A 14,596-nucleotide genomic window follows, 5' to 3' on the forward strand; every position below is an offset into this window, starting at 1 on the left:
TTCTTGTACAGGTGTAAGACGGCGATTTTTGGAGATAGCACCGCGTTGTGGAGGAATACCACGGGCGCGACGCGTAACCGTCTTTCTGGGCACATCGTATAGTTTCTCAACGCCTCGGAAGGATGTAATTTGGCCGGTCTTGTAGGCTTGAACGCCTAGAATAACTCTGCCTTCTTGAAAGATGGCTTCTTGTTGTTGTGGTGCTGCCATTGGGGTGGTTGTTGGACGACGCGTCGCGTGTTGAGTTGGGTGGGCCACTAGCTTGTGCGGGCCACTAACTTGTGGATTACGTTAACGTATTTCACGAGTAAGTGGGCCACCCGGGTAAGTGGGTGTCGCAGACCAAGGCATCAGCCGTAGAGGCCTGAGGCAAGAACTGTATTAATAAGCTTGCCATTAAAGCTATATAGATAACGGGCGGGGTAACCCGACCGACACATATAAGTCACACACATGAATTATACTCTGCTGCTTGAAATCATCTTCCAACCCTGCTTCGCCCCATGCACACCAAAGTGCGACAGTTATAAGCCCGGTAGCTCTTCTCCTGCTACACAGCATCACGAGCGACAAATAAATCAGGCAATTCTCCTCTTAATAGAGCAGTTGTTCTTACAAAGCGGCGATAATCCTCCGCCGATTCCACAAGAAGCGGGGTTGCAGAAAAAGCAATATCACAACCTTAATATTTAAAGATAAGGACTTAGAAATTAACTAAGTTATAGCCTTTAAATAATTAAGATCGGATATAACAGATTATCTTGATTTTGCAACAATCTGTTACTATCTGCGGAATTACGGCAATAATATTAATTAAGGATTACAACCTTCCGATGCTTAACGCGCATAATAACTGGACCAACTGGATAAACGCTATTAAGGACCTTACTATACGGAATAATATATAGAACTACTGTAACCCTAAAAGTATTAAAAACTTAGTCTTTACTATTACTAAACTACTAGACTTAGTAAGTAAAGATATAATCTAGAAATTCCACAGCCTTTAAGCTATCTATAATAGCGAAAAAAAGAAGTATAATAAAGTCTCCGAACGTATTAATATTACCGTCTGCTAGGAGTTTAAGCAATACTACCTCGGAATTTATACAGTCCGAGGTAAGCTTATTACGCTAGCTAAAAGTATCTAGCCAACCGTAAAAAACTAGAAACAGAATATTAGGGAAGAGTTTAAGAAGCTTAAGAAGGGGTATAGCAGCACTAGTCTTAATAAATAGCTTAGTTAATAGCCTACTTTTGTTAATAATGCAAAGCAGTATAAAATTAAAAACCTAAGCAAGTTGCAGATATGCAATACCTTTATTAAAGCTTCTCGGGACTTTAATCCTCCGTTTTATAATTATATAAAGTTAAAAAAGGCTTATATTAAAGGAGAAATAACCCTTATTAGATAAACTGTAATAATAATAGAGAACATCTCTAACGCACTTTTTACTGCGCTTAATAAGATTAATCTATAGTATATAAGCACCGGTTTAATAACACTTAATAATAACTCTAACTCTAATAAAACAGAGGATAGTGTTAATACTATAATTATGCAGAAGGCGCAGAATACTATTAACAGGAACCTTAGGTCCTTCCGCCGGCTAAATCTAGTTCTTTCTAATAAAAAAATTATAATAGGCTTCTATATTAAGCAGTTTAGGACTATAGCACTGCTAAGTAAAAAGACTGCAAAAGGGCGTGCTGCACACGCCACCCTTTAAGGCAGAAAGCACGGTTATAATTCAGATTTATCGGATAATAATAATTATTAGCTAAAACGGACGAGATAGAGGGCTAATTTAACTCTAATAATAACTAATTCTCTAATATGCCTTTAAAACTGCGTGTGCGGACTGGCATATAAGTACGCAGACTGCTAATATCTTAACCCAGTATGCGCACTATTAGATTAAACGCTAATAGTTTAAGTTTAGTTAAAGGTTATTATAGTAATTAAGGGAAGTAAACAGCTCTAATTAAAGATTAAGAAGAACTTCCTTAGAAATAGTATAACGCTACTAAAGTTTTGGCCTACTAATACTTTAAATACCTAACCTAAAAAAGCAACTAATAATACTACTTTATTATTAACCCCTGCTAGGATAAGGGCATTTTTTGCTATATTAAAGTTTATATTTAGCATGTTAGCAAATAATAAGTATAATAACTACTTCCGGCTCGATAATTATACAGATACGCATGTCTGCAATAACCTATCCAGATTTACTAGGTATAAGTTAATGCAGGACGAAATTATATAATTTAGCGATATAGATGCGCATATTAAGGGGACAGGAGATGTTATAGTCTATATAGATACTTTGTTAGGTCCTAGTCTTATTAAGCTTAATAATATTGTATATATGCTAGGTTTCTACTAGAATCTTATTAATATAGACTTTTTTAAAGGGTAAGAACTCTTCTTTAATATAAGGATATGCTAGATAGAGTATTTAGATAGATTAAACGCATTTAGGGCAACTAAATATAGCGTATTCCGGGTCGTTAAACTATATATTTAGGATTCCGTTTTTAAAGCCGAATTATACACTAAAGCTGCGCAAGCCTTTGCTATAGTAAGGAAGTTAAAAACGCCCTAGATTACTACAGCATTAATAGATATTTAGTATGCTAGATTAGGGTATATTAGGAAAAAAGCTCTTAAGCAAGTACTATACGCAGTTAAAGGAGTAGCACTTAGCACTCGCAATTTCTAACAGACTTTAGAGCTCTGTCCTAAATATTAGCTTGCGCAAGCATACTAATAAATTTCACGCGTTCTAACGTGGAGAGGAACCTATTTATTTAAAAAGGTCCACCTAGATCTTATTTATATAGAAGAGGTATTTAATTTTAATATATAGGTTGTATATTTCTACTGCAACTATTTAGTATACTATATCTCCTTTAATCTCCTATATAAAACGCAAGAAGAACTAGTTGCAGTAACGCAAGAATTCCTTACTATTACTAATAATAACTAGGGCTTTACTATATAATATATCTAGTCGGATAGCAAGAAGGGGCTAAGCCAGCGGTAGAAGGATCTTATAATTGCAAGAGGAATTACCTTTAATCTATTTTTACCTAATACTCTAGATTAAAATAGCCTTATAGAGCGTTCTAGGGGGGTAATTATAGCTATAGCACGCAAGCTCTATATATAAAGCAGACTACCCTATAAGCTCTAGCTATATATAGTAGCTTATGCTACTTATCTTCTTAATTGCACCCCTGTATAATAAAAGCAATAGTAGACACCTTTTAAAATAGTATATAGCTATAAGCTAAATCTCTTATATATTAAAATTATTAGATCCCTTGCCTATATCTTAATTAAGCACAGAAGAGACCGTTCTATAAGGGTAAAGCTGCAGGATAAGGCAATTAAGGGATAGCTTATTAAACTAAATACAACTAATATCTATAAAGTTTAGATCCTGTATCTAGATTATATTATTATATTTTAGGATATATAGATAGATAAAAAGGTTATATATAATCCACAGCTCTCTATAAGCATTCCTAAAACTAGATAAGCACTTACTATAAGTATTAATAAAGTCGATCTAGATAATATAAATACAGAACTTCACCTATTAAAAGATACTACTGTTATTAATCCTAACTTAGTTTAATATAAGGTTCTATTAATATTCCTGCCTCTTCTATAACCTCTACTTATATAAACAGCAGCAGAGATATAGAGTTAAATAGATAGGCTAAATATACAGCTATATTCTATACTAATATTACTTAGATTAAGAAGACTAAGTATAATACTGCAAGATTCTTTAAGTGCTATAGTAAACTTAACGCAGCTGCTTACTGCACGCTAAGTGCAGAAAAAGGCATAGAAACAGGTATATACCTTGCAACTAGAACGTGTAAAACTAGGTCAATAACTGGCCTATATATTTGCATCGGCGCAGACTCTAAGAACTTATTAAAAGGACTTAATACTACTACTGGAATTCTGGCACCAGCTAAAGTGTTATCTAGAAAGAAACAGCTTTAAGCAAGCTATAGAAGCTAAGGTTAAGTTACTTAAAAATAAGAAAACCTTTAAACTTGTTAATTACCTAGAGTATAAACAGGTGCTGCTATTAAAATAGGTTTTTATATATAAGTTTAATACCGCCGGCTACCTTATTTATTATAAAGCTTAAATATGCGTAAGAGGCGATTTTTAATATAATATCTCTAACAACATCTATATAGCTACTAGAGCGTATCGGAGCTTCTATATTCTTATAGCACTTATTTATGCGTTTAGGCTTCTATATTATTAAATTAACTTTAAGAACGCCTTTATTAACGCAGATATAGATAATAAAATCTATACTGCCTGTCTACTAGGGTATAGAATACTAGGAAAGGTTTAGAAACTGCTTAAAGCGCTCTACAGCCTGTAAAAGTTACTAAAGCTATAGTTTAATAAACTCGTGTTATTCCTTAATAGTCTAGGATTTAATTATTGCCTAGATAAACTATATATCCTTATTAATAACAAGATAGGCCTTATCCTGTTTTTCTATATAGATAATCTCCTTATTATTATATAATAAGAAAGCGTCTACTATATTAAGCAATTTAAGTTAGCAGTATATAATAAATACGGGATTAAGAATTTAAGCAAAGCAATCTCCTTCCTTAATATTAGGATCCTGCAAGAATCTATTAATAAGAAGCTTTAGATCTGCTAAGATAGATATATCAACAAAATCTATACTAAATACGGGATAGAAAAGTTATAAAAAATGGTTTATACACCTCTTGCTTTATTATATTATTCCTAACCTTTCGAAGAACAGGCTACTATACAGCAGATTATAGAAATATAGGAAAAGGTAGGTTTAATATTATACGCAGCAGTAGTATTAAAACTAGATATTTCTTTTACAGCCAGCTAGTTAAGTTAGTTTATAATAAACCCTTTACTAAAGCACCTGCAATATATAAATCGAGTTCTTTTATATCTCTAGACTATAAAGTACTATACTATTAAGTTCTCAGGCTCTGTAAATTCTATAGTAGTAGAGACAGGCGATAATAAAGTGCTACAGCTGTTAAGCGACGTATTGTTCGCGGATAATCTAGAAACTTAAAAGTCCACGCAAGGTTACCTTATAAAGCTATTTAATAGACTAATTATATAGCAGTCCTCTAAATAGAAGACTGTAACTATATCTATAACTAAAGCAGAGCTTTTATTATTATTATATATAGTAAGGGAGACTATAAGTTTATATAGGCTGTTTGCACAGGTATAGTTTAATCTAGAATAATAACCTTATATTCTCTATAATAATTAGCAGATAGTAGGCCTAGTCTAGAAAGAAAGACTATAGTTAACCTTAAAACTTAAATATATTAATATCTATAGCTTATAGCTAAGGCAGATCTATTAAAGAGGTAAAGTTGCAGTCTAGTAGGTTCTAACTACAGGCATGCCTTTAGATGGCTTTATAAAACCCCTTTTAACAGAGAAACACGCACACTTTATACGCTAACTAGGCCTAGTTAATATCTTATCGCGGATTAATCTAGGATGCGCATTAGAAGAGGATAGTCCACAAGACGGTCAGACCTTATCTGAAACAGAGTAAAATCTGGGGGGGTGTGTCGCAGACCAAGGCATCAGCCGTAGAGGCCTGAGGCAAGAACTGCATTAATAAGCTTGCCATTAAAGCTATATAGATAACGGGCGGGGTAACCCGACCGACACACACAAGTCACACACATGAATTATACTCTGCTGCTTGAAATCATCTTCCAACCCTGCTTCGCCCCATGCACACCAAAGTGCGACAGTGGGCTACCCTACTAAGCCACAACGCCGAATACTGTAAATTACTTAACAATAAACACATATATTTAATATAGCTAGTTATAGCGTTATCATCAAGGTTGTAGTTATATTACGCGTCGTGTCTCGCGACTTTTGGTCGGGTGGCCCACTCACCCGGGTGGCCCACTTACTCGTGAAATACGTTATATATACTGCGCATGTAAGATAGATAGTTCCTCACTCAATACATTACCTAACCCGTTCAACGTATTGTTTCACAACCATCCTCACAAGGTGCTTCGGCAACCTGCAATGAGCGAGATACTCCACCACATCCAGGATGCCGCTAAACACACGCAGAACATCCAAAGAGATATCTCAGTCATCAAAAACTCGGTAGGATGGAGCACTGCCCCGCCGCATGCAGCCAACTTCAGCCGAGACAAAGGCGCGGCCTCTACCTGGGCGCAGGTAGCAGCCCACGCCAAAGGCTCTCCCCCCATACCCCCGCCACCAACATCACAGCGCACACAGGATACCAAGGCCCAATCTACAGTCACATCATACAAAGACCGAGCAGTTACAGTAAAACTCAAGGACCCCGGAGTTGCCCAGAGACTTCGGACGCTCCCTGCCGCCAAGATAAGGAATCAAATAGAGACGTCCATCCGCGACAATGCAGCCACCAAATCAGTTACAGTCGTGGCTGCCCACCAGCTTAAGAGCGGCGATATACAGGTCTTCACCTCTTCTACAACAGAAGCTACAAAACTCAAAGAGAATAATGGATGGATTAGCGGCCTTAGAGAACACGCAGAACTTATCGTACCAACCTACGGTGTTATTGTCCACGGCATCTCTACAAACTCCATTAACATTAAGGACCAGAAAGCAACTATCCAACAGATACTTGCAGATAACTACACAGTTATTCCTAAAGCAGAGATCTCGTTTATAGGATAGCTGACTCGAGAATCCCCCCTCAAGCGCGCATCCTCGATTGTAATAGAATTCAAAGACCCCGAAATGGCCAACGCTATCATCTATGCGGGAATGGCCTGGGAAGGACAAATTCACATCTGCCAACTCTACGACCGGGCCTGCAGAGTAAAGCAATGCTTCCGCTGCTACAATTACGGTCACATCGGCGCCCAATGCGATGCAGCGCAAAGATGCGGCTATTGCGCTGAACTACATGAAACCAAGAACTGCAAGCACAAAAGAGTAGAAAGCTTTACCCCTACATGCGCAGTCTGCAAAGGTGCCCACATAGCCTGGAGCAACGCCTGCCTAGCAAGAAAGAAAGAGATGGACAGAGTTGAGCAAGCCAAACAGGCTCGGAGCACCTACTGGCACGTTCTGTTAAAAGACGACCCCCCTAAGGAGAACAGCGTACGGAAAACGCATCGCCACACTCGAAACATCGCAGCCCGCCGGACCATTGCAGTACTAGACTCCCCCACAAGGGAGCCCTCAGGCCAAGCACCCACCACTCCAGAGGCCCCAATATCACGGGCGAGAGAGACTACTCTGGAACCCCTGACACCCTTAGGAACAACAGATACATATGCACCCGGCAATCTGTCAGCCGCAGAAGAATAGACAACACCAGCAACACAACAAGACATAATGCTACAGGAACCGACCATCGACCCCAGGCTGTTGACAGCTGAACAATCGCAGACGGTCGCTCAAACAGCGAACGCCACCCCCAGCCCGGAGACCAATAAAGCAACGCCCACGGCCGACTCGCCAAACTAGCTACCCCCGTATCCCGTCGACGATACGCAGGAGGACTTTGGTATACAAGATGCCGACGCGTGGCTGGCTAACCTAGTAAACGAGTTCGAAGGGGACTGGCCACACGATATAGCAGAGACCACGAGATCCCCACCAACCTCGATAGTAGCAGACACCCGTACAACAAAAGGAAACATCTACAAAGAATGCGACTGCCTACAGCACCAGGAAATTTACAATAACTGGCCAACACATAACGCCGAGCTAACCATAGCCCGATGCATAAAGATATGCGTATACTGTGGAAGAGACTTCACATACGCAGCCGAATTGCGCACACACCTAAAGAAGAGAGTAGATTACGCTCGAAGGAACTTAACAGTATGCCAAGAGACACAAGGAAGAACCAGTACATCTACCCCCAGCTGGAAAAGTATAACCCCGAAGTCCCCATCCCGCCGAACAGGAACCCGCGCGGCTCGAAGCCGATCCCCCACATACAGTGCCGACGCCGCACCAGATCAATGCTAGGACACCAGGAACTACGCATTTTACAGTACAACGTCCAGAAGTCAAGAAATATCGTCCTTGCCAGCCTATTCCAAAACCCAAAGGTACTTAAATACGACATCTTAGCAATCCAGGAGCCCTGGCGTAACCCATTCATTGCCATATCCTACCACCCTCTCAAAACGCATTTCCAACTAACGTACCTCAACAACGCCGGCATACGGGTATGCTTCTATATTAACAAACGCATCAACCCTAGCACTTAGACCGCATTGTACATCACCAAGGATATCACCTCCCTAGCGGTCCTTAACCCTTATACCGGCAAAAATATTCATATCTTCAACGTATACAACGAAGTGACAACCGACACGCTCCCCGAACTAGCCAACGCTATTGGAAAACTAGACTCGCTTAAGGAGACTATCGTACTTGGAGACTTCAACCTCCACCACCCTCTCTAGTCAGCAGCACACCGACGCGCCGGGACGGGGCTAAACGCCCAACCGCTCCTCACGATAATCGAGGATTTCCAGCTACAACTCCTAACAGCGCCTGGGACCCCGACTCACCGATGGAAAGATGGAGACTCAATAATAGACCTTACCTTCGCCTCAGAGGAACTGGCACCGCGGGTAACCTACTGCAAGATAGACAGAGGGCTAGACTGCGACTCCGACCACCTTCTAATTGCTATAGCGATCGACTGGAGCTGGCAACAAACAGCACCCCCAAGAAAGCGCCTATAGGCAAAGACGGATGTAACAACACTGCGACAAACGGTCAAGGAACGTCTCCCCCAGATATCTGAGACCGAGATTAGAGGCGAAGACAACATCAACGTATTGGTCTCATCCATCGTCAAAGCCCTTAATGCAGGCATCGATGCATCCACACCATAGTCTAACCCGTCCCCTCAATCAACCGCTGGGTTTAACCAGGAATGCAAAGACGTCTGCACAGAAGTCCAACAGCTCCGCCGGAAGTGGCAGCGAACAAGGCAGGACGATGACTACGAGGCCTACCAACAGGCGCGCAATAAGAAAGGCCGATATATTCATAAGAGCCTCCGTCATACCTATTAACAGAGAGTAGAAGAGGCATCGGAGTTACAGTCGGGCCTTTAGAAGCTGGTTAAATGGGCCAAGAATAGACATAACCCATCGTCTGCATGCACCCCAGCGCTGAGGAAACCGGACGGAGAACTCGCCAACCAGCCCGAAGAGAAGGCCGATGTGCTCCGCCAGTCCTTCTTCCCCCCGCCACCTCAAGCCGACCTCTCGGACTTCGAAGGGTACGCGTACCCTCCCCCAATCGAGTGCCCGGACATCACCACACCAGAGATCGAGAAAGCAATCCGCAGAGCCGCCCCGAACAAGGCCCCTAGAGACGACGGCATCACCAACGGCATCCTCTATAAAACGCTCGACATTCTCCTTCCAAGCCTCAGCAAGCTCTTCAACGCATGCCTCCACCACGGCTACTGTCCCACGCATTTCAAGAATATAATTACAGTAGTCCTCCGAAAGCCGGGAAAGGACAACTATACGCAGCCAAAATCGTATAGGCCAATCGCCCTTCTAAATACATTAGGAAAGGCGCTGGAAGCTATAATTGCGAACCGACTCGCATATCTCGCTGACATACATTAACTTCTCCCAAGCCGACACACGGGAGGCCGGAAACTCGCGTTGACAGAGCATGCCATGCATTTTCTCCTCCAACGGATACACCAGGCATAGTCCGAAGGCAAGGTAGCCTCCCTGCTACTGCTTAACGTGTCCGGAGCATACGACAACGTCTCGCGAGACCGACTTCTTCACAACCTTCGAAAACGTAGAGTTAGCCAGAACATCGTACAATAGACAGAGAGCTTCCTAAGCAACCGCTCTACTACCCTTAAGCTACAAGAATACACCGCCCCGTCGGCCCCCATCCAAACCGGGATTCCGCAGGGATCACCCGTCTCGCCAATTCTATATCTGTTCTATAACGCCGACCTAATCGAGGCATGCAAAACAGAGGAGACGGAAGCAGTGGGATACATTGACAACGTATCGATACTAGCCACGGGCCCGACAGCGCAACGCAACTGTAAAACTCTCAAAGGCATCCACCGACAGGCGGAGCAATGGGCAAAGACGCATGGCTCCCAGTTTGCACCGGCAAAATACGAGCTTGTGCACTTTACGAGAGACCCTCAGGCAAACAGCACTCACGCCCTCCGTCTGCCACACGCCACGATCAATGCCTCCCCATCGTGCCGATACCTGGGTATCCACATGGACACCAAACTCCGGTGGGAGCACCATCGCGAGAAGATCGAAGCAGCAGCAACAAAACGTCTCTCGGCCCTATCAGCCTTAGCATCCTCAACCTGGGGAACGGGGATGGTTAACCTCCGCCATGTGTATAGAGCAATAATCATACCTCAGATAATATATAGCTGTTCGGCATGGCACATCCCCGGCAAAGGCCGCACAAGCAGAGGGGCGTGCATGGTCAGCGCTATCGAGAAAGTGCAGAGGAGGGCAGCCCAGATCATCACTGGCGCGTTCCGGACAACCGCGGGAGCGGCGGTGGACGTCGAAGCCCACCTACTCCCTGGACGACAGCAGCTCGAGAAGACTGCACTAGAAGCAGTGATGCGCATCAGAACCAGCCCTGTATTCATAGATATGACCCAATCGGAGACCACCGGCATGTCACCAAGGAACCGCCGCGAGAAGAACGCTCGGAGCCCGCTCGACCAACTCTCGGGCATCTTAAAACGTAAGTATAACATACAGCTTAATCGATTCAAGAAGCGCCAGCCACACGTAGTGCCGCCGTGGTGGAACCCGCCATTCGTCTGCATCAACCAGTCCGACGAGGAAGCCATCAGGGAACACGATGCCATAGAAGCTGGGACAATATGCGTATACACCGACGGAAGCGGCATCGACGACCGCGTTGGCGCAGCTGCAACAGCACCCGTGCTCCATGCCGAACGGAGAGAATACATAGGACCATCCTCCACCTCCACGGTGTACGCAGCAGAGCTTAGGGGCCTGGTCTTGGCCCTGCAAATAATACTCGACGTCAACACAGCAAGCACCAGCCCCGGAAGATGTGCGATATTCGCCGATAACCAGGCGGCCCTCCGAGCGATACAAAACCCTACCTGCGCCTCCGGACAATACATCCTCATCAAAGCCATACAATTATTGGACACGCTGCGAGACCAAGGATAGGAAATCCAGTTCCGATGGATTCCCGCACACATCGGAGTACCAGGAAACGAAGCAGCCGATCGAGCAGCGAAGGAAGCAGCCGGCCACAACCCGAACATATATATCCGCACCGAAGCACCACCGGAGCCGGATTCCCTACAGATACTAATGGCAACCACAAAGACCACCATCCGCAAGACAATAGAGACCGAATGGACGCAATCCTGGGCGAAGGCCAAACATGGAAGAGACCTCTACAAACTTGGGGTACAACCGGGAAAGGCAACTCTCAAGACCCATGCGGGAAAACACAGAGCGATCAGCTCGGCGATTACGCAAATGCGAACAGGCAAGATCGGCCTCCGCGCATACCTCCACACTATCAACAAGACCGATACCGAGCAATGCCAGTGCGGGTACGGAGCACAGACAGTGCGGCATATCCTGCTCGAATGCAGAGATTGGGCAGACGAACGACTCGAGATGTGGGCAGGCAAGCGACCGTGTGTGAACATCAAACGCATCCTCTGTAGTTCGTCAATGGCAGAACAAGCAGCAAAGATGATCCTCAGGACGGGACTGCTAGGCCAGTTCCAGGCAGTCCCGTCCACAGTACTCACCACATAATATCGACGTGCGATCATAGTTATATAGAAGCAGAGGAGGGCAAGGAAAGGCCTGACAAGTACAGAGATACAGAACAGTTATAAGGGCTATACGTACAGGGGGTTTCATATACAGCTAATAGAGAAGCAATTCTGACCAGGAAGGGCTTATTTTCTGGAAGCGGGATGTGGGAGCACCTGTATTTATAGTTGAACGCTGTATAGCTGCCGCTAGGGCGGCTGGGACAGCCTATGAACCAATCAATCAATCAATCAATCAATCCATCTATCGAATATGAACAAATGGGCTAAAACAGAATGCGTTCCAGGACAAGTGTTCTAGAACAGAATGTGTGCTAGAACAGAATACGTCCTAGAACAAGTGTTCTAGAATAGAATATGTCCTAGAACAAATGGACTAGAACAGAATGCGTCCCAGGACAAGTGTTCTAGAACAGAATGTGTGCTAGAACAGAATATGATTGATTGATTGATTGATTGATTGATTGATTACGTCATAGGCTGTCCCAGCCGCCTTAGTGGCGGCTATGCAGCGTACGGCTATAAATACAGGTGCTCCCCCTTCCCGTCCTTCGAAAAACAAGCTCTTCCTGGTCAGAATTGCTTCCCTTCTCCTCCTCCGCGGTTGCCCCTCTACTTATAGCCCTAATAGCTGTTCTGTATCTCTGCACTTGTCAGGCCTCTCCTGGCCCTCCTCGACTTCTGTATGACTATATCACTCGTCAACGCTGAAATTTGAGCACTATGGATGGGGCTGTCCGGCAGGCCCGGGGAGCCTCGTCCTGAGTATCTTCTTGAATGCTTGTACTGCTATTGCCATGCTACCGAGTCTTGTGCTACCTAGAGCAATAGCTGTGTGTTTGTACCGTTATATTGAGTGCCGATGTGACCGTAATTGTAGTGGTGGTGGTGTGTGTGGCTTGCTCGTTGATGTGTTCCCGGTCGGTGTTTGCTTGAGGCCATGCCTTGAGCATCGCTAATTTGGCCTGCAAGCTGACTGTACTGTTCGATGTGGTGTGTTCTTGAAGATATGTTCGAAGCTGTTGGTGGTGTTGTTGTTGTTTGTTGTGTGTAGACTCGTCCGTTTGTAGAGCACTGTATTTTGGGGAATATAAAGTGCTTGACCATTTCCTCTCTTTGCGTCCTGGCCCACGCGCGCTCTCGTTAATCTCGGAAGCCGTAAACGGTTGTCGGGCAGGAAAATGGAGTACCCAAGTCCATCTCCCATCGTAGGCGTACTTGGAAGGGGCAACTCCCTTCACCGTACTGTGGCTGTGATGTTTGGTGTTTCGTGAGGCTTGGAGGTTGACTTTAACGCGTCGGCGCGTTGTAGACAGAGGATGATCGTGTTCTTGAAGGTTGGTTCGCTGCTGTTGGTGGTCGTGGTGTTTGTTGATTCGGTCTGGTCCGTCCCTTTCGCTCCGCGTCTTAGGCGCGTACTCCTGGATCTGCGAAGCCGTAAACTGTTGTCGGGCAGGAAAATAGAGTACCCAAGTCTATTCTCCATCGTGGGGCGTACATTAAAGGGGCGCAACTCCCTTTACCATACTGTGGCTGTAATGTTTGGTGTTTCGTGAGGCTCGGAGGTCGATTTTCGGCGCGTCGACGCGTCGCTCGAGGAGGATAACCGTGTTATTGATGATGAGCTCCTCCTAGCACTCAGAGACAGCCGAACTGTTTCTCTGAGAGTTCCCAGCGGACACCACGTGGAGGTGGGAGCTCGTCGTCCCTAGAACAAATGGCTTGATTGATTGATTGGTTTATAGGCTGTCCCAGCCGCTAGTGGCGGCTATGCAGCGTTCAACTATAAATACATATGCTCCCGCTTCTTAAGCCGGCTGCTCCCTAGGAATCCTCCCGGTGTTAAACAGGCTCCATCTAGAACTGGTTGCGTATATACCCATAGTCTTTCTACCTGTTCTGTATCTATGCACTTGTCAGGCCTTTCCTTGCCCTCCTCTGCTTCTGTGTGCCTATAATCGCTCGTCGATATTATGTGGTAAATGCTGTGGACGGGACCATCCGGAACTGCCCCAGCAGTCCTGTCCTGAGGATCATCTTTGCTGCTTGTACTGCCATTGCCGAACTAACGTCCGTCACTGCGGGTCGAGAAACACCCCGCGCCGAGAAATATGAGGGGTACTTCAACTTCAAGCAACTCAAAATCTGTGTATTTGTTCAAATTCGCGACAACTTCTTATAGGTTATATACTGTAGCTATTCCTTAACATCTATAACCCCTTCTAACTAAAAAATACGTCACGCATTGTCGCCTCCCAGCCGATTTATACAGAGCCTTCTTTTCTAGCGAAACAGAGTTCCTTCCCTACAACACCACTATTAAGCTTCTGCTACCGTATAATACAAACAAACAGTGTTATCTAACCCGTAGAAGCTTACTAAAATTCCAGAATATCACTAACGTAATCCACAAGTTAGTGGCCCGCACAAGCTAGTGGCCCACCCAACCACGCTACCGAGGCCAAATATTCCGAATTACTCCACCACGAACAAATATATTTGATGCAGCTACATACTAGCTAGCTGCCTGCCGCCTAGGGCACGTACGTGCATTGTGTTCTGTTGATTCGCACATGCTGCACCTAGGTTTTGCTCGCTGTGGCCGCTCGGCCGGTGGCTCTGCTGCCTCCTCTGCTGCCCCTTCCTGTACAGGTTGTGCACGATCGGCTGCTTCTTCACCTGATAGA

General features: G+C 44.5%; 3 protein-coding genes across 3 annotated transcripts; 1 reads left to right on the top strand and 2 right to left on the bottom strand.

Moving 5' to 3' along the window:
• Positions 1-7,405: 7,405 nt before the first annotated feature.
• Positions 7,406-8,169, top strand: BDZ99DRAFT_553167 (uncharacterized protein; the record flags this gene model as incomplete). Its single annotated transcript, XM_033727081.1, has 1 exon — positions 7,406-8,169. A coding segment is annotated over exon 1 (351 nt), but the record flags the coding sequence as incomplete, so codon positions are not given.
• Positions 8,170-11,571: 3,402 nt separating this feature from the next.
• On the bottom strand, positions 11,572-11,739 carry BDZ99DRAFT_341500 (uncharacterized protein; the record flags this gene model as incomplete). Its single annotated transcript, XM_033714377.1, has 1 exon — positions 11,572-11,739. A coding segment is annotated over one exon (168 nt), but the record flags the coding sequence as incomplete, so codon positions are not given.
• A 618-nt stretch (positions 11,740-12,357) lies between these two features.
• BDZ99DRAFT_337469 (uncharacterized protein) lies at positions 12,358-13,863 on the bottom strand (the record flags this gene model as incomplete). The annotated part of the gene is made up of 2 exons (XM_033714316.1): positions 12,358-12,519; positions 13,774-13,863. Coding segments are annotated over 2 exons (252 nt in total), but the record flags the coding sequence as incomplete, so codon positions are not given.
• Between the last annotated feature and the right edge of the window lie 733 nt (positions 13,864-14,596).

The sequence above is a fragment of the Mytilinidion resinicola genome, assembly GCF_010093595.1.
Source record: "Mytilinidion resinicola strain CBS 304.34 unplaced genomic scaffold BDZ99scaffold_38, whole genome shotgun sequence".
NCBI lineage: Eukaryota > Fungi > Ascomycota > Dothideomycetes > Mytilinidiales > Mytilinidiaceae > Mytilinidion > Mytilinidion resinicola.